The sequence below is a fragment of the Taudactylus pleione genome, unplaced genomic scaffold, assembly GCF_031769625.1.
Source record: "Taudactylus pleione unplaced genomic scaffold, aTauple2 ptg000446l, whole genome shotgun sequence".
In the NCBI taxonomy this organism is placed as follows: Eukaryota; Metazoa; Chordata; class Amphibia; order Anura; family Myobatrachidae; genus Taudactylus; species Taudactylus pleione.
In genome coordinates this window covers 2,312,743-2,333,916 of record NW_028284848.1, presented here as the reverse complement: position 1 = coordinate 2,333,916, position 21,174 = coordinate 2,312,743, and the positions used below count along the sequence as shown (strand labels likewise).

At 40.3% G+C, this 21,174-nt stretch overlaps 1 protein-coding gene across 1 annotated transcript in view; it reads right to left on the bottom strand.

The window, feature by feature from the left end:
* Nucleotides 1-21,174, bottom strand: part of CCDC7 (coiled-coil domain containing 7) — a 227,250-nt gene that overhangs the window by 64,763 nt on the left and 141,313 nt on the right. The window contains exons 15-19 of the mRNA XM_088447948.1: nt 15,135-15,253; nt 5,702-5,774; nt 2,675-2,737; nt 885-958; nt 431-500 (exon numbers count right to left, since the gene is read on the bottom strand). Coding sequence (XP_088304074.1) covers nt 431-500; nt 885-958; nt 2,675-2,737; nt 5,702-5,774; nt 15,135-15,253 — 399 coding nt within the window. The remainder of the gene's footprint in view (nt 1-430; nt 501-884; nt 959-2,674; nt 2,738-5,701; nt 5,775-15,134; nt 15,254-21,174) is intronic.

Genomic DNA, 21,174 nt, shown 5'->3' with positions numbered 1-21,174 from the left:
GTCAGCATTCATTTGTAAAAAATGTCATCACTCTGTGAGCGCCACATGGGCAGTGTTAAATAAAATGATGTGTTACCGAGACTTGTAGATATAAAAAATATATCCACCATAATATAACATGCTGTACAGTATACAGTACTGTGCATTGGAGATGGGAATAAAAAAGCATTCAAAAAAGTTCTTGCACAGCAAGCATCATTTGACTACATTTGAGACTTCAAGTATGCGCAATGGCATTTTCAAAAGCGACATCTGGTGGTGGAATAACAGTACTGCACTCACCAACGTCTCAGTACACGAAGCTGCGACTCAATACCCTATACTGTAACTAAATACGCCACCCTGAGACCATCCGCGGGCATATGAAATGCGACTAGTTTTCCGCACTACACGGCATATATACATAAGATGAGCAAATACACATCTGTACCTGTTTTGTTAGTAGTCCATCTTGCACAGTATGCATCTTCTGCTGTCTTTCAGCCTCATCTGCCTTTGTACCAAGAAATAAATCAGAACATTTACCAGTAACGTCACAATAAAGTAAGGAGAGTCTAAAATGAATGCAGCATTAAAATAATGGACTACATGTGTATTGCATGAGAACCTATGATACAGAGAACCACAGGCAGCAGAATGAGCAGGTTTATTAAATCTATGGTCCAAAAACTTTTATTGCCTGGTAGATCAATGAAGCAAATGTATATTTACTAAATAATTTAACGGTAAATTGAAAAGAAATATTATTAATACAAATTAGGGTAATTAATTGACATATGAGTACACTATACCTTTTCTGAAGTCTTTGCATAGGACTGATTGCATTGTGGTGTGTGCCAATGTCTATATAATATTTCTTTTATGCAAAATTGCAGCTATTAATTACCTCCAGAGATCCTTCATGGAATCCAGCAGCTGTTTCTGTTTGGCCAGCTGGTTTCTGTGGAACTTTATCTTCCTTCAGTGCAAGAAATATAGATAAAATACATGTGATTTAATATTGTCTTGTATTCTATACAAATGGATACAAGCCATGATGTGTGCATACTGTACCAGTATTGCTTGAGGTCCTTCTTTTATTATATGAGCTTCCTTCTTATAATCCCTTTCATATAAGTCTTGCATCTAATGAGTGGACCATGAAGTAAATAGAGAAAGTTATTTGAAAAGATCCTGCATCCCTATTCATTATACCTTCATTAACTACTAATACCCAGGGCTGGAAAGGACCAGATGAGCCTTGGGCTGAAAACAATCAAGTACCTATGTAAGAAGGGGAGGAGCTGTGACCAGTGTTGCGTGGGTGTGGCCAGAGCCATATGGGCGTGTACACCCCCTACGTTATCAGCCCCTATGTCTTCCATAATACGTAAAGTAGAAAAATTGCATACATTTGTTAGGAAAATATATATAATTTTAATACTATGGGGTCTATTTACTAAGCAGTGTTAGGAGACAGAGTGAAAAGTGATAAGGTACCAGCCAATCAGATCCCAATTGTCATCTCACAGGCTGGGTTTGAAAAATAACAGTTGAGAGCTGATTGGCTGCCACTTTATCACTTTCTTATCACTTTTCACTCTGTCTCCTAACACTGCTTAGTAAATAGACCCCTTAATGATTTATGGCAGACCATGTGGCCAGCTGGGCTTCTGGTCATCATCATGCTGTCATCATGTTGGACCTATTTTTAAGTAAAGGTCTGGGGCTGTAGTCCCATCCACCCCATTATTAATCTAGCTCTAATTACAGCTTTCCTAATATCTGTGTTAGGGTTCTGTCCTATTAGTAACATTGGCACCAATTCCTGTTTTTATCAGCTACGATCACTCTACACTGTATGGTCACTCGATACTGTCTATTGTCACTCGACACTGTATGGTCACTCTACACTGTCTATGGTCCTATACACTGTTTATGGTCCCTCTACACTGTCCATGGTTCCTCTACGCTGTCTATGGTCCCTCTACACTGTCTATGGTCACTCTATGCTGTCTATGGTCACTCTACACCAGGGGTCTTCAAACTTGGCCCTCCAGATGCTGTGGAACTACACATCCCAGCATGCACTGCACATAATTTTAGCATGCTGTTATATCAAAAAGGTGGCAGTGCATGCTGGGATGTGTAGTTCCACAGCAGCTGGAGGGCCAAGTTTGAAGACCCCTGCTCTACACTGTATGGTCACTTGTTTTTGTGTCAATACAACAATGGTATGAATGAAGAGGTATTTTGTAACTTGCTTATAATTTCATTATTGAATTGTTCATTTCAGAAACAAATACAATATATGAATACAGACATGTGCTGACCCTGCTTTGATAGTTTGATATATCAGAATTTGTTTTGAAAGCTGAAACTTATTCTAAATATGTGCTAGGAGTTAATAGGGCTAAAGGCATAATTGTCTTTAGCAGCTGGGCCAGATGCAAATAAGGATCCTTATAATAGATAAATGTTAATGTTCCAGTAAGTGTTATGGCGTTAGGAAGGGAAATCTTTGGCTTCCTGATGGTGTTACCCAACTTAACTTCAAATTTGACCCTTTGTCTGTTTCTTTTAAATACAAAGTTGATTTAATTTTCATCATGAACTTTTACACAGCAGTTTTACAGCAACTCTGAATAAAGGAGACTCTTAATAGAAATGTGCATTGTTCAGTAATGTACAGTACCAACAATGATGGCTCTTGTTTTTTTCTGCTCTGCCCGGTTTCCTGCTCTACTTTTCCTTGTATCTGTAAAATTGAGGATGAGATAAAAAAATAAAATAGACATCTGTGCAGTAGTTTACAAATAATTACTGACACTGGAGTGTCAAAATGTAACATGTAAAACTGCAACTTAATTAAACAATATATGGTTTGTCTTTTACAGTTGTCTCAGATTATAATATGGGTGCTCGCTTGTTAGTGTGAGCATTGTTTGGCAATTTTATACAAGGAATTGGTCATACATCATTACATTTGGCCATAAAAGAGGGTTTCACTGAAATGTTTTAGATTGCTTTATACTATAAACTATAAAGTTTAAAGGGGACACCACCTTCATAACAGAAATTAAATTGTTGTCAGCAATTTTCACCACCACTGGAAATCTGTGTGTATCTAGCAAATAGGGACGTAAGAACGGTTTTATGTTGGGGGGCATCATTACTGTGACTCCACTACTGTGACATCATTACTGTGGCCTCTCATCAGGATGATTGCTAGATTCACCGAAGAGTCAGGTAGATCCCAACTAATACAGGGAGTCCACCTGACATTCAGGGAGAATCGGCAAGTATGATTTTAATTTCAGCAGCAGGTGGCATCTTCTTGGAAACCTTAGTGTTAATGTCATACGTTTGAGAAGTTTTCACACACTGCGCGTGTTTTGGTGCAATATTTTCGTATCATTTGTCTATGTGCGCTCCCGTTTTTCGTACTATCCAATTCAAATAGACGCAAATATGCATTAGCAGGAAAACTGCTCTTGGAGTAACCAGTGAAAAGTACTGGTGAATTTGGGGAAATCTGTCTGTACCCCTTAAAATAGGTAACTGACATAGTTAATCAATTGTATTAGTGGCCTTAATAAAAGTATTTGGGGTACTTAAATTGTGTCAAATGGCTGTTATATGCATATTTGCGTAAATGTGGAAAATTATAAAAAGCTATTTTTTTTGGATAAAATAAATTATGCAGTTAAATTGGGAGTAAAATGGGTGCAAGTATATTTTAGAATAAAAAAAGTGCACTTTTAAAAATGTTTAAAAATACACCAGGTGCAGACACCTGTAATGTTTAAAACACATGTCCCATCCATACCGTCCCCCCCATATACCTTACCCACTACTTTAAACCCATTTTACACTAATTTTAATTTTGTCACCCCAAAACTGACATGTCATTATTGGCCAAATTTGAACCAGGTCCCCACATTTTTAGACAAAAATAGATATTTTGCACAGCTTTTCACCTGCTCTGAGATGGTGAAAACAGTTTGCCGGTTGTGGTCTATGGAGAATTTGCACAATCTATTACATGCAATAGTATTTATTTTATTTAGTAATTATTGTATGCATGTTTATATATTTATTGAATTTGTTTTAAAATCAATATAATATTCAACAAGTGATATGCACTTTCTTAGAATGATGTCCGTCATAATAAGAGTCTGTTCATGTCTCTATAGTAATGATTGCTCCTTTTTAATAATTGGCTGCTGGAACTCACTGCTATGGCCTTTGCTAATATTGTGCCCTATGAAGTTTTATCCAACCTGCTTCAGGTCTCTACATACATCCAATGTCTTTAGAATTGTGCCAGTCCTTGCACCCACGACCAGAAAGGGCATAAAGAGCTTCTTAACAAGGACCAGGACACCCAGGGAGATCTTAATTACAACAGCAGCCAACATGTCTACAACATTGGTAAACCCTTGGGGACTCTATTCTATCTAGTCTCCTGCACCAACATGACCCCATCTAGGACTGTACACCATCTTGACCTCTTGCTTACCTCATCACACGCTATGTTTGTAGCCCAACTGCTCCTCTGCCCTCTGTCTTATAAAAGTCAGGGCCAATGGACAACAAAAGCCCAAAGGCAAATTGAGTTAGACATATTATTAAACCAGAAACCTAGTTAATTAGCTCTCAGGATACCTGATGCATGTGTACTGAGCTCCTGACTGATTACTTTATGTGGCTAAAGTGGGTGACAATAGAAATGTGTGCTGGAAAATCAGCTTGTATGTCATAAGATGCACCGAAAATGGAAACAGAAAGCCACAAAGCATCTACAGAGGCAATCCAGCAAAAAGAGAGCACAGTACAAATGTGACGCAGAGCTCAACACCAAAAATAACCAGTATGTTACACATGAATTATAGTCATGGAAATTATTCGCAAATGCAGAATACAGTATGTGGGGGAACAATTCAAATTCTGTTCCTTTTAGTTTGACATCCAGCGCCTATTTATTCGTCAATAATCCAGTTTTATCTAATCCACACAATGTTAAGATCATCAAGATGGCTTGGAATGTGGGTCGGGGTATTCAGAAGAAGATAGGAGAATGAGAGCACATCAGTTCATTTCATCAAGCAAATTAAGCACAAATGCAAATACAAGTTTTGATTTTGAGGAAGGGGATATGGCAATGAACGGTAATGGTGAAGAAGGTGCATTACAGTAGACATGTGTGACTAAGACTTAAAGGTCACTATCACAATCATCATCATTGCTTAAATCCAAATATACAGAAAACAATACAGAAGCTTGTAATTTATTCCAGTCAATCTACCTCTGGAATGTGCTACAGAAGGTACAGAAACGGTTAATCTGTTATTGTGGAAATATTCCATATTGTTTTGTATCTCCTGTACATTTAAAGTATCACTAATATTGAATATATTCATCCGTGCTTAAGATGAAAATACTGATGGTAAGCAGTCTATAGTCCCATTCATTTATACTTTCCAGAATTTTTGTCACCAGAAATGTCGCTGTCCCTATTTTATAGTACTGACCTCTCCAGAGAACCTTTTCTCTAGGTCTGTGGATTTAATGCAGTTCTGACACGTTTTAATACAGCAAGTATATATAGTAATATTCTGATCATATCAAGAGCAGAACAATTAAGTAGTCATAATGAACACTCAGTCATTGCTCATAATAAACTATTTACTGGGTTCATAATCAGAAATTGAAATTTTACAATATTACTTACTTGGGAGTTCAGTAAATCAGACTCTTCTGGTACACCTGTGTCAAGAGCCTCTGTTACAGTTCTATATATAACACATGTGATATACTGTTTAAACTTTACAGTATTCCAAACAACACATTTGTGCCAAACCTTAAACTATATTAAAGTGTAAAAAGTTAACTGTTAAAAACAATATTTACACAAAATACAGCAGTGCTTAATCATATGTAATGTGTTGCCAACAAAACACACAAACAATGCAACCTTAAGGTGCCTACACACTTAGAAATTTTTTACACGATCTGGCCGATTCCGACGCATTGGAACGACAGATCGTGTAGAAAATGCCCAAACCGTGAGTCCCCACTCACAATCACAATGCGATGCGTGTCCCCGCTGGTCGCACATGGCATCTTCTGATCTGCCGTGCTGTAGGGCAGATTTGCCAATCTGGGACACAATACACAGGATGCATGATAGATCTTAAGTCAGATTGGACATTTTTTACTCCAAATCGTGTGTACGACTGCCGGGGAGCTGCCAGGGGAGAGTTCAAGGGAAATCGTACATCGTGAGCACATCGCCAAGTGTGTAGGCACCTTTAGCGTTAAATAAGTTTTCAGCTATTTAGCTTCTAGATTTAAAGCGCAACTAAGTTAAATGGCAAAACCAACATGGTTTTGCCTTTTAAATTATTGACACTTTAAATCTAGAAGCTAAATAGCTGAAAACTTGCGGGTGCATGCAATTCGCAGGCTATTAGATTTACACCCAGAGTATCTGGATAGATACTCCTCAAAGATTGTCATTAAAGTTACATACATTTTTATCAGATAGTAATCTCCCTTTTGTCAATCAAACTCTCCGGAACCAAGCGCAGCACTTTAACCCTAACAGACAGCTGCAGTAAAGCGGCTCATGTGAGGATTTGTAATGGGGCTTCTTGAATTAAAATAAAGCCAGAAGATGCAAATAACAACACCTGGGATTACCAGACGGCAAAGCACCATAATGGACCCAGAGTGCTCTAGCAGCAGCAACAAACTTACTACTGGCTCAGTTTCACTATTTCCATTATGGAACCAATATTGGCTTGAGGGGAAAGCCAGGCATTGTAGTAAGTCTCCAGAAGGTATTGTAAGAGGGAGATTTATAGAGTTCCCCTCATCCTGGCAGTAGTGTGATGCCTTGGGGAAGTTTGGTTATGCGGACCTAGGGGGTATTATACCCAGAGGTGCCGAAAGGGGTGGGAGTGGGTACTAATTACCTGGGCCCGGGCTTGTTGGAGCGGCCCTTGGGGGCTTGGTTCTAACTCCGCCCCCCCTCCTTCTTACCTGTCAGCAGCTCAGCTCACACTTCTGTGTGCTGGAGTGCAGTGGGAGACCAGGGAGACTGCTCACTGCTGCTGCAGAGCAACAGCAGCAGTTTCCTAAGGGGGCGTGGCCCTGCCCGTGCCCTGGAATTGTACCATAGGAATGTTAGAGACCTACCTAATGAGGTCACCGGAATGTGGTGAGCAGGCCCATATCTTGCCCCAAATTATGCTAAGTACCTCAGTTTGACTTGAATTGCAGAATTTATTACAGCATGTGCACCTGCACTTTTCTCCTATTTTGTGTGTGACAACGTAAGTCTCAAGCATGGTAGCACCTCGCAGCTATATATTATAGTTAGGGCGTGCAGTTTAGGGCCCCTCCCTATTTATTACAATGAATTTCCTGTTCATCTCAATCCCAAGACAGGTGATGGCAACAAAGAAAAGTAGTGAAAATAAATATTTTGCACCAGTCAGTTAGTATAAACAAATATGCAGGATGATATACTGTATTGCCTGGGTATTTATTGACCCTCGAATATTGTTAATAAAAATTCAGAAAGCAAATTTGTTTTGCAGCGATTATTGAGTATATAAAATGTCTAATAAATAAAAACAACATGAATCGAGCAGCCAAAGCTGTTAATTGCTATGTGGAAAATGCAGTGTGCCTACAAATCTACATACATCCCAACATTGGGGAGGACGTGGCCGGACTTTCATGCGCGCCCCGGTAATGTTTGCCCGAAAAATGATCATGGCCTCATGACATGCGAGGTGGCACCCCCTGTTAAGCACATTTTGGGGGCGTGGCTGCTGCCCCCATTCATGTCACTCTGAGGCTTACCCAGCTTTCTGGGAGCTGCTAAGCAGCCCCCATTCTCTCCCGACACAGTGTGGATAGCGCTCTTCATCCATTCCCCCCCACCCGCGGGACACTGCAGCTTGTGGGACAACAGGACAGTGCCCGAAAAGTGGGACTGACTCTACTGTAGTCTGAGCTACTAATAATCACACCAAGAACATCCACAGACAATTTCCACTAGTACAATTTGTTTTTATCCTAAAATATTGCTCAGTTTAGCCTCATTTATGTCTTAATGTAATCATAATTGTGAGGGGACATCAAAACTGGTTTTATTACATATGACACATTTGTATTTTTGAAGGATGTTTTAAATGTAGGCAAAATTTAAGGAAATATCCAATAAGCTATTCAGAATACTTACATCTTGCCCATAACAGGTCTACCTAACATTGTAGAAAGGTCCCTGCTTTCTTCTTCCTGCATTTTCGATTTTTTATGAACAGAAGATATTGGAAAATCTGCAGATGGTGCTGCCTCTTTCTATATGAAGTGTAACAAAACATCCAATAACGCAAAATTCAAATACATTGACCTCAATAATTTTTTATATTTTGTGGCATATAAGCAATCCACATACATAAGATAATGAACGCAGCTTTTATCAGAAGTGAAACTATTCTAGCTCAGTGGGAAAGACTACCCAGCATTGCCCTGGATTGCCTACTTCCTATGCCCAGCATGAGAAGTAGCAGGTTCATGGGCTTGATGACATAATTTACACTGAGCTGAGTAATCATGGCCGTGCCTCCACTGTAAAATGCAGCAAATCCACACTTACTGAATTTTTGGCTGCCCCCTCCGGGAAGAGTAGGCAAGTCTCCTCACAGCAGGTGGGCATTACATGGTAACAGGTGGGTGGTGCGAGGAACGTGGTGGCTCATTCACATCATCGTGGCCCCGCCCACCACCATACAGAGCCGATATTACAGTCACTGTAAAGCGGGGGTGGTGCTACGATGATGCAATTCACTGCGAAATGCGTCATTAGCCCCCCTTGGACTGCTCACTTTTGCTCAGTAAGTGGACAGCCACGGGGAGGGGGGGGGGGGCAGCAACGGGGGTTCTGGGAGACTTGCCTACTCTTCCGGGTAACCAGGAGCACCACATGATTTTCGGGAGGCTCCAAACCATTAACTAGCCTGCCTTCTGTAAAAACAAATTACCAGTTTGCTCAGCTCCTCTCATAAGAGAAAAGGATTTGGCATTCCCACAGCCTCTGTTATCTTGATATGCTAATCCATGCACTTCCCATACCAATAAGTGCGATAGTGCAAGAATAAGCAATATCAGAAGAAAAGCATTTGTGCTGCTAGCACACATTTTTTATTAATTACCCTGTGTACAATTTCACTTTTATACATTGTCAGTGTTTGTAACTACCAAGCTCATTTAAAGGAACAATAACCCTATTTTTTTTTAAGTTTACCTTTGTAATGGTCTATGTAAATATTGAAGGATGACTACAGACAGGTCTTCTTGTGTTAGGACTTTACCTACTTTCTAAAATAGTGCTTTTAAGTCAGCTTGCAGAGCTCACATTTAGTATAGTTACATTGTTTACCTTCTTTTTCCCCAAATCCCTTTATCTGAAATGTTATAGGGGCCAATTTATCATTAAATATCTGCAGCTTATTCCCCGGGGGCTAACCGCAAATATTTAGTATCATCCCCATGTATGAAGGAGGGAGCACAGCAGATATCTCCGATACCTGCTGCCTCCATTCTGGCAGGCAGCCGCCTCCCCCATAGGTTTCTATGGGGGATGCGATGCTGCCAGATTTACCAACATCCCGCAGCTAACGCCAACTGAAGATACATTTTTGGCGCTATGATCACATCTTGCAATGTGATCATGGGCGGTAATACCATGCCCAGATCGCAATGCAAATGCGATCATTAATAAATGGCCCCATAGCCTTCTCAAAATGTAATAGTGTTAAGGGTTATACATAACATTATTGTGGGTGTTGTATGATATCAGTGGGTTCGTGTCAGGGCTAGAATTGTCTAAAAATAAAACAGGTGGTTGCCAACTTGCTAAACTTGCTCATTAGTATAACATAATTATGCAAATAGAATTGAGTAAAGAAAATGTTTAAAGCTAGTGTCCCACGAAAGTTGTAGTGAAGATTATTCTCTTGCTGAACATCTATTTTATTCATGCTGAAAACTTTGAAAATAAAAACAGCTAAATAAGAAATAAAATGTATAACAGATATCCTTTGTGAATGTAAATTACTTACTTGGGAGTGCACAATATCAGCTTGTTTTGGTACAGTTTGATCAGGAGCCTCCGTTACACTCCTGCATACAATGCATGTGACATGTAGATTAGACTTGAACAAAACAATACGAAAAAATAGTAAAATATATAAAAGTGATCTGTAAAAATCCATATAAAGCACCAAAGTACAGCTGTCATCATATACTGTATTACATTTGCAACCCATAATATTCAGAGTGAAACCTTAATGTTAAAGAAATATACCAGTGGATACTTACAGTTAGAATTCTCTTAAGAAACTGAATAAAAACAATACAAGAGAATAGTCTAGGGGCATGTGTAATTCTGTGGGATTCTGAATGAAGGAAATGTATGACTACTGGAGATGTATTTGTAATGATGCATACATTCGTGTACTACCAGGTGTTTTGTTTGAATTTGCCGCTGAGTGCCTGTATGACATCGTCAATCCAAGATGGCGGGAGTTGCAGACTCTAATTTCATATTTGATCTGTAACATTTTTTTTACAGTGGTTGTATCAAAATTTTGTACAGAACTTGTTTTGTTCAGCATAAAAAAGAAATAAAAACATGCCCTAGACATTTCTAGATATCTCTTACCACTTCTAAAATATACCACCATTATTGTGTTTTCATAGAAATTTCCTGATCGCAGGTACTTTTTTAATAATTTCTGCTATTTTTTTTTTTGTTTCAAGCTTATGAAATTTGTATGATGTGATAAAGAAAATATGGAAATTATTGATGCGTCAACATTCGCTCTATCAGTATTATCAAAATGTCCACAATGTTGATGTCTCTAAACCTTGAAAAGTTAAAAGTTGACCTTCCACCAGCGGCAAAGAGAAGAAAGTGGATAACAGGCTTTTCTTTCTGCATTTTATGCCAACAAAGAAAGAAATGTAATCTGGTGAGTCCTAAATATAATGGAAAGGCACTAGAGTGTATTAGGAAGAGAGCTGACAGGAATGACAGCGAATACATAGACATAAATCCGCGATTAGGCAACGTGACTCCAGAAGAGCTGAGAAATGAGAAAGCTATGTGGCATTCGGAATGTTACAAGAAGTGTACGCACAAGGCCAATATGGATCAAAGCCAAAAGTTATATGAAGACCAATTACATTAACTAAAGCCATCTACCCAGGGTCATGCTAGGGTGTTCAGCGCTCCCCTGCAAACTACAAATATGCGCCCTCATATAGTTAGTATTCACAGATTTCTAAATCAGAAGCAAATGGCTCGTTTGGTAAGGTGTCTGACTGCAAAGCGTGAAGTGATAGGTTTGAATCCCAGGAATGATGGTATTTTAAAGTAAGGAGAATGTGAAGTAGCTTTATATAGTTAGAATTCACAATCTACCTTTGTAGGAGCAAATGGCTCCATTGGTAAGGTGTCTGACTGCAAAGTGTGAGGCGATAGGTCTGAATCTCAGGTATTACAGTATTTTAAAATAAGAAGAATGTGAAGTAGCTTCATATAGTTAGAATGCATCTACCTCCCAAGAAGAGGATGTACAACAAAGTTACAATACAAGAGCAAAAACTCTTGTAGGTTTTTGCTACATATGCCCCTATACTAGGAATAGAAATGATGTAAAAAAAAGTTTGCATGACTTAACAAAAACAGTGGCTTGCATAGCATATATGAATTCAATTTTATTGAATTGTGACGGAGCAAAAAAAATATGACAGATAAGTGTTTTGACTTTCTTTAGGAAATATAGAACCACAACACTTCGGTCACGGCAAGCTATGTTTGGCTATAATTGTGTTAATTGTGCCCAGCATAAAGCCTAATGATTAGGACATAAATCAAAATTAGCCACAAAGACTAGCATAGTAACCCAAATGCCCAGAAAATTAGCATCAAATATTGAGAACATTAACCTCCAAAAACTCAGAAAAGTGACCACATTGCCCAGCCCAGTACAGCTATTGTGCCCAGCTCAGTAGTAACAATGTGCATGCAGCATTAAAGCCTCTAATACTGCATTTGGTCTAACCATGACTGCTATCTAATTTATAGACGTAATGAAACCTCTTGGTATGTCCAGCATCAAACCAATTTTAGACAAAATCGGGCCCTTGGCCAAAATCATGGCAAAACCTATGTGATATATATTGGACCAGTGTTTCAGTTATACAGGCCAAATGCTAGCCACATTGTAAGTAACACCTGGTGTCTAGCCTAATATGCAGGGTCATACCTGGTGTCTAGACTAAAATTCAGAGTCATACCTGGTGTCCAGCATAATATGCAGTCATACCTGGTGTCTAGCCTAAAATTCAGAGTCATACCTGGTGTCCAGCATAATATGCAGTCATACCTGGTGTCAAGCCTAATATGCCGAGTCATACCTGGTTTGCAATCTAATATGCAGAGTCATACCTAGTGTCCAGCCATATATTCAGAGTCATACCTGGTGTCCAGCCTAATAGGCAGAGTTATATTTGGTGTGCAATCTAATATGTAGTGTCATACCTGGTGTGCAATCTAATATGCAGATTCATACTTGGTGTCTAGCCTAATATGCACATTCATACCTGGTGTCTAGCCTAATATACAGAATCATGCCTTGTGTCTAGAAGGTATATGTTCGGCATCCTGGCGGTCGGGATGCCGACGCTTACATTACCGGTGCCAGAATACCGACACCGGTCAGAATCCCGGCGCCGGCATCCCGACTGCCGGGATGCCGAAGGTAAGTAACGGGGTTGAGGGGAGGGTTAGGGTGCGGGGTTAGGGATAGGCACTAGGGGGAGGGTTAGGCACTAAGGCAGAGGGTTAGGTTTAGGGTGCGTGGAGGGGAAGGTTAGGTTCAGGCACTAGGGACGAGGTTAGGGTTAGGCACCAAATAGGGAGGGTTAGGGTAGGGAGAGGGGGAGGGTTAGCATACCGGCCAACAAGTGTCGGTATGTTAACCCTGTCGGGATCCCGGAGTCGGAATTCTGACAGCCAGGATCCCGACTGTCAGTATTTCATACCGATTCCATCTAGAATAATATACTGTACAAACTTATACATGGTGCACAGTCAAATATGCAGAGTCATACCTGGTGTCTAACCTAATATGCTCAGTCATACCTAGGGGGCATATTTACTAAAGTGCGGGTTTTAAGAAGTGGAGATGTTGCCCATTGCAACCAATCCGATTCTACTTATCATTTATCTAGTACCTTCTAGAAGATAATAGCTAGAATCTGATAGGTTGTTATGGGTAACATCTCCACTTCTAAAAACCTGCACTTTAATAAATATACCCATTAGTGTCTAGAATAAAATTAAGAGTCAACCTGATATGCAAAGTCATACCTAGGGCTAAATGTAATAGAGTGCGAGCCGGCGCTGCTGAGGGAATACATGTGAGTATTCTTGTATTCTTAAAGCAGCAAGCATGTTGAAGGAAAAAACAGCTTGGTTTTGCATTTAACATGCTTGCTATTTTAAATATACGGGAATAATCGCATGTATTCCCAGAGCAGCATTGGTTAGCACTCTATTACATTTAGCCCCTGGTGTCTGTTTAATATGCAGAGTCATACCTGCTATGCAGTCTAATATGTAGAGTCATACCTGTTGTTTAGCCTACTATGCAGAGTCACACCTGGTGTCTAGCCTAATATGCTGAGTCATACCTGGTCTGCAGTCTAACATGCAAAGTCATACCTGGTGTCCAGCCTAATATGCAGAGGCTTATCTGGTGTCCAGCCTAATATGCAGAGGCATACCTGGTGTCCAGCCTAATATGCAGAGTCATACCTGATGTCCCTCCTAATATGAGTTAGTCATACCTGGTGTACAGCCTAATATGCAGTCATACCTGGTGTGTAGTTGAATATGCAGTCATACCTGGTCTCTAGCCCAGTGGTTCCCAAACTGTGTGCCGTGGCATCCTGGTGTGCCTCAATAAGAAACTTTTGGCTCAGGGGTGCCGTGGAAAAAATGCTGATACTCTAGGGTGCCGTGATTAAAGAAAGTTTGGGAACCACTGCTCTAGCCTAAAATGCAGAGTCATACCTGGTCCCTAGCCTAATATGAGTGAGTGATACCTGGTGTCCAGCCTAATATGCAGTCATACCTGGTGTGCAGTCGAATATGCAGTCATACCTGGTCTCTAGCCTAAAATGCAGAGTCATACCTGGTGTCCAGCCTAATATGCAGAGGCATACCTGGTCTCTAGCCTAATATGCAGAGTCATACCTGGTGTCCCTCCTAATATGAGTGAGTCATACCTGGTGTCCAGCCTAATTTGCAGTCATACCTGGTGTGCAGTCAAATATGCAGAGTCATACCTGGTCTCTAGCCTAATATTCAGAGTCATACCTGGTGTCCAGCCTAATATGCAGAGTTATACTTGGTGTCCAGCCTAATATGCAGAGGCATACCTGGTGTGCGGTTTAACATGAAAGGTCATACCTGGTGTCCAGCCTAAATATGCATAGTCATGCCTAGTGTGCAGTCTAACATGCAGAGTTATACCTGGTGTCCAGCCTAACATGCAGATTTATACCTGGTGTCCAGCCTATTATGCAGAGTCATACTTCAGCTATAGCCTAATATGGCGCATTATAACTTCACAAGGTCCTAAAAATTAACGATTATATTTATCTATGATTGCCTGGGACTAAGTGAATGATGTTTTCTACTTTGACTTAAGCTTTGTACACACTAAATGATAAATTTGATAATTTGACAATTTTAGGCGAACCGTAGCAACAAATCATCCATTGTGTATGCACTATCGCGTGCTCCCATGAGTCATTCATTACATCATTCAGATCACGTTGCAGTGCAGGCAGATCTGAAGATATCGCATGCGGTGCAGTGTATGTTAATGAAGGGTGGAACGACACATCCTTCTGTCGTTCATTAAATCTTCTAATGTGCACCAGCAATCTTGCATGGTCCGGGGCAAAGATAAATCGCTCCAACCATTGGCAAGATTGACGGATGTCTCGTGTGTACCCAGCATTATTCATAAAGGATCCAGTAAGACAATTTGAATACTTACCCCTCAAGTAGATCAGGGATGCTTAGAGTTTTATACAAATCCCTTTTCTCTCCTTCCTGCATTTTTGCATTATTATAAACAGAAATCAAATGGGGATCTGCAAATGCTTCTGCATCTCTCTGTATTAAATGTAACAAAAATAAAATAAACCAAACTGCAAATACAACTACTTCATTGATAATTAAGTATATGTTATTGGTGCGGAATGCAAATAATAGCCTCCCATTAGGTCAACCCCTCGGTTTTCTGCAGGTTTTTTCGGGTCAATTGCATATTGGGGTATAAATTAGAATCTGACAACTCCATAAACTTGCTCATAGGGACTTAAAAACTATGTTTAATTTAGTAATACATTCCCTACGCTAGACACTAACTACACTGAGAAACTGTTAAAGTTTAGTGTATCTTTAACTTGTAAACTGCACTGCATACTGTACATCATGCTACCACCAAAATGATAACAAAGTTTCTATTTCTCATTCTTGCTTAACATGGAGATGTCATTGTCCACATCAGATGGTCGGACAGATCAATGTAGACCAGTGGTCTCCAACCCGTAGCTCTTGAGCTAGCGGTAGCTTGCAGCCTTAATTTTGGTAGCTCAGCTAGCTTCCTGGTTACCAAGTCAACCAGGAAGAAGTAACCTCAGGGAAGCACGTCAGCTGATTGCCGCAGCCTCTACAGCAATCACCTGATGTGCTTCCTCGTGGTTCCACCAACGGCGTCTATGCCACAGCGGAGAGAGTGACTCCCGTCCAGCCCTTCCGGAAAATCACGCGGCAGCCCCTCCTATATCTTTTACTCGTCTATTTCACTTATTTATTTATTAACAGTTTCTTATATAGCGCAGCAAATTCCGTTGCGCTTTACAATTTGAATCAGCATTAACATTTTACTGGGTTGTATGTACAGTCAGGTGCATAAATATTGGGACATTGACAGAATTTTCATATTTTGGCCTCTATTCACCACCACAATGGCTTTGAAATGAAACAAACAAGATGTGCTTTAACTGCAGACTTTCAGATTTAATATGAGGGTAATTACATCCAAATCAGGTGAACGGTGTAGGAATTACAACGGTTTCTATATGTGCCTCCCAATTTTTAAGGGGCCAAAAGTAATGGGACAATCTAAACAATCCTAAATCTAACTTTCATTTTTTAATACTTTGTTGCAAATCCTTTGCAGGCAATTACAGCCTGGTCTGGAACGCATAGACATCACCAGACGCTGGGTTTCATCCCTGGTGATGCTCTGCCAGGCCTCTACTGCAAATGTTTTCAGTTCCTGCTTGTTCTTGGAGCATTTTCCCTTCAGTTTTGTCTTCATCAAGTGAAATGCATGCTCAATCGGATTCAGGTCAGAGGATTGACTTGGCCATTGCATAACATTCCACTTTTTAGCCTTAAAAAACTCTTTGGTTGCTTTTGCAGTATGCTTCGGGTCATTGTCCATCTGCACTGTGAAGCGCCGTCCAATGAGTTCTGAAGCATTTGACTGAGTATGAGCATATAATATTGCCCGAAACACTTCAGAATTCATTCTGCTGCTTTTGTCAGCAGTCACATCATCAATAAATACAGGGGAACCAGTTCCATTGGCAGCCATACATGCCCACGCCATGACACTACCACCACCATGAGGTGGTATGTTTTGGATCATGAGCAGTTCCTTTCCTTCTCCATACTGTTCTCTTCCCATCACTCTGGTACAAGTTGATCTTTGTCTCATCTGTCCATAGGATGTTGTTCCAGAACTGTAATGGCTTTTTTAGATGTTGTTTGGCAAACTCTAATCTGGTCTTCCTGTTTTTGAGGCTCACTAATGGTTTACATCTTGTGGTGAACCCTCTATATTCACTTTTGTGAAGTCTTCTCTTGATTGTTGACTTTGACACATATACACCTACCTCCTGGAGAGTGTTCTTGATTTGGCCAACTGTTGTGAAGGGGTTTTTCTTCACCAGGGAAATAATTCTTCTGTCATCCACCACAGTTGTTTTCTGTGGTCTTCCGGGTCTTTTGGTGTTGCTGAGCTCTCCGGTGCGTTCTTTCTTTTTAACAATGTTCCAAACAGTTGATTTGGCCACACCTAATGTTTTTGCTATCTCTCTGATGGGTTTTGATTTTTCAGCCTAATGATGGCTTGCTTCACTGATAGTGACAGCTCTTCGAATCTTATATTGAGAGTCGACAGCAACTGATTCCAAATGCAAATGTCACACCTAGAATCAACTCCAGACCTTTTACCTGCTTATTTGATAATGAAATAACGAGGGAATAGCCCACACCTGTCCATGAAATAGCTTTTGAGTTGATAGTCCCATTACTTTTGGCCCCTTAAAAAGTGGAAGGCACATATAGAAACCATTGTAATTCCTACACCGTTCACCTGATTTGGATGTAATTACCCTCAAATTAAATCTGAAAGTCTGCAGTTAAAGCACATCTTGTTTGTTTCATTTCAAAGCCATTGTGGTGGTGAATAGAGGCCAAAATATGAAAATTCTGTCAATGTCCCAATATTTATGCACCTGACTGTATGTACTTTGTTGTACATACATACATAAAAGACATACGTAAAATATATACATAAATCCACTACTGCGCATACCTCCTTGGAGCCGGTAATTAACAGTGAAATGTGCCTGTTTTATTTACAAATTACAATGATATCACTGTAATAATTAAATGCATTCTATGAGACATTTTTTTCATTTTCATAAAATGACCTTCAATTGTTTGGTTATTACTTATCAGCCAGATTTTTTTTTCTACAATATTAGTAGCTCTTCAGCAGGTTTCATTTTTCTCAAGTAGCTCACACTTCAATTAAGGTTGGTGACCACTGATGTAGACTTTTAGTTGTGAGCAGCACAGTAACAGAGTTCTAAAATTTTTCAATTGGCTGGACAAGAGAAGTTGGGCAGCACTGATCTTCCAGGGTGTCTATACTCCATAATTTTCCTATGACAGTCAAATATATGTTAAATGAAAGAATCTGGTTGCACCACTGAGAAAAGACCACTTGGCCAATGAAGAATGACGATAAGATGCCATATCTGCAAACAGAAGTATACTGATATAGAGTGTCCAGTATCTTCCACAGCAGAGGCAGCCATTGCATTGGCTGAACCAAATTTCCTGAGAAGCCAACCTATCAATTCACTAGAAAGTAATGACATCTCTGAGGCACAACCACAACCATTTTGGCTCTGTATTTTAACTATGTACTAGGGAATTGATGGTGGCTTCTCATGAACATTGGTCTTGTCCACAAAATGCCTCCAATGTAGGAAAATCTATTAGTATGAACATATACTATGTACTTTATAATATACATGTAGGTGAACATAGTTGCACATAAGTGGGCCTCAATTACTCTTGAACTATATGCATGGAACTAAATGTAGATATTTGCCCGTATACAGAGCAGGGCCAGCGCTAGCATTAGGCAGCTGCCTAAGGGCACGTACTTGGGGGGCGCCACTGAGTCTGTTTGGTACGAAAATTGAGGATGTTCCTGCATTATTCTCAATGCTTGCCCTCGCAAATAAAGTTTGCACGGACATGCCTGTGCAGGCAACAGCATCCGTCCCCTTCCAACTTCTCTCCTTCCTTCACAGTCAGTCATTCAGGAAGGAATCTCTGCCCCCTCCAGATGAGATGAGGTGGCCTGGCTAGGAGGCAGAGCTTCATGAATGATATATAACAAAAGTGCCTGGTTAATGAAGTGGGTAGAGCCATATTAAGGAGTGGGGCTCATCTGTAGTATTTAGCACAGACTACATTACTAAGGAGCAAGCTTAACATGTAACTGTGCATTTCCTTTTCAGTAGCAGCTCGGAGGAGGAAAGACTGAGCATGCTCCCTCCTACCCCAACCCACCCTGCCCCGTGCCATCCCGCTCATATTGAGGTGGGTGAGTTATGCACTGCAGGTATGTCCTTATCAACATGGCTTTTCAGGTGGGCAATGGCAATGTAAGCAATACTAGTAGAGGAGGAGCCCAACAGAAAAGAGGATAATATCTGTCCAAGTTCTCCTAATCAGGAGTACCATATAAACCATAGAGATCAGAGGTTGGCTGTGCCATTATGTGGTGAGTTTAATGTTTCAAAAGTTTTTTTGTGGGGGGAATACAAAATCTAAAGCCTCCGACTGAAAGTCCAAATCTTCTTGTATATGAACCGTTGGAGGGACATTTCACATAGGCAGAGCAGGAAGTAGAGATTGTTGGACAGTATGGTATCGTCAAGTACCCAAACTCTGCAAAATCTTGATGTGCATGTATAAATTAATTTCAGGACAATTGGTTTACATGTTTCATGCAGGCACCCAAACACAGTAATAGTTCGGTTCTTAGACTCCCTTGCTCTAAGCAGCCCTTGCTCACTGTGTCTCACACTGATGAAGACATTGGTGTTCAGTTACAATTTAGAGTGCAGAAATATGCATCTAATTTTTTCCCACATATTTTTCAATGTATTTATTTTCCTGTACTAAAAGTAATGTAATGGGTCTGATGGTATGTCAGGGGCACATGAGGAGATCTGTTGACATGTTAAAGGCATGTGGGGATGCTTGATGGTATGTCATGGTATCATGGGGATGTCTGATGGTACGCTACCGTTCAAAAGTTTGGGGTCACTTAGAAATGTCCTTATTTTTTTCGGATTTTTAAAGGAATATCAACATAGGTGTATAGAGGCGCATTTCCAGCAACCATCACTCCAGTGTTCTAATGGTACATTGCATTTGCTAGCGTGTTAGAAGACTAATGGATGATTAGAAAACCTTTGTGCAATTATGTTAGCACAGCTGAAAATGGGTTTGCTCGTTAAAGAAACTATAAAACTGGCCTTCCTTTGAGCTAATTGAGTATATGAAGCATCATATTTGTGGGTACGATTATACTCTCCAAATGGCCAGAAAAAGAGAACTTTCATGTGAATCTTGACAGTCTATTCTTGTTCTTAGAAATGAAGGTTATTCCATGCGAGTAATTGCCAAGAAACTGAACATTTCCTACAATGGTGTGTGTACTACTCCCTTCAGAGAACAGCACAAACAGGCTCTAACCAGAGTAGAAAGAGAAGTGGGAGGCCCCGGTGCACAACTGTGCAAGTAGACAAGTACATTAGAGTCTATAGTTTCAGTAATAGATGCCTCACAAGTCCTCAACTGGCAGCTTCATTAAATGGTACCCAAAACACCATTATCAACGTCTACAGTGAAGAGGTGACTCCGGGATGCTGGCCTTCTAGGCAGAGTTGCAAAGAAAAAGCCATATCTGAGACTGGCCATTAAAAGAAAAAGATTAATATGGGCAAAATAACACAGACATTGGAAGATTGGAAAAACGTGTTATGGACAGAAGAATTGAAGTTTGAGGTGTTTGGATCACACAGAAGAACATTTGTGAGACGCAGAAGTGAAAAGATGCTGGAAGAGTGCCTGACGCCATCTGTCAAGCATGGTGGAGGTAACGTGAGGTCTGGTGCTGGTTTGGTGCTAGTAAAGTGGGAGATTTGTACAAGGTAAAAGGGATTTTGAATAAGGAAGGCTATCACTCCATTTTGCAACGCCATGCCATACCCTCAGGGCAGCGCTTGATTGGAGCCAATTTCCACCTCCAACAAGACAATGATCCAAAGCACACCTCCAAATTTTGCAAGAACTATTTAGGGAAGAAGCAGGCAGCTGGTATTCTGTCTGTAATGGAGTGGCCAGCGCAGTCACCAGATCTCAACCCCATTGAGCTGTTGTGGGAGCAGCTTGACCGTATGATATGCAAGAAGTGCCCTTCAAGCCAATCCAACTTGTGGGAGGTGCTTCAGGAAGCGTGGTGTGAAATTTCTTCAGATTACCTCAACAAATTAACAGCTAGAATATCTAAGGTCTGCAATGCTGTAATTGCTGCGAAAGGAGCATTCTTTGATGAAAGCAAAGTTTGAAAGACAAAATTATTATTTCAAATAAAAATCATTATTTCTAACCTTGCCAATGTCTTGACTATATGTTCTATTCATTTTGCT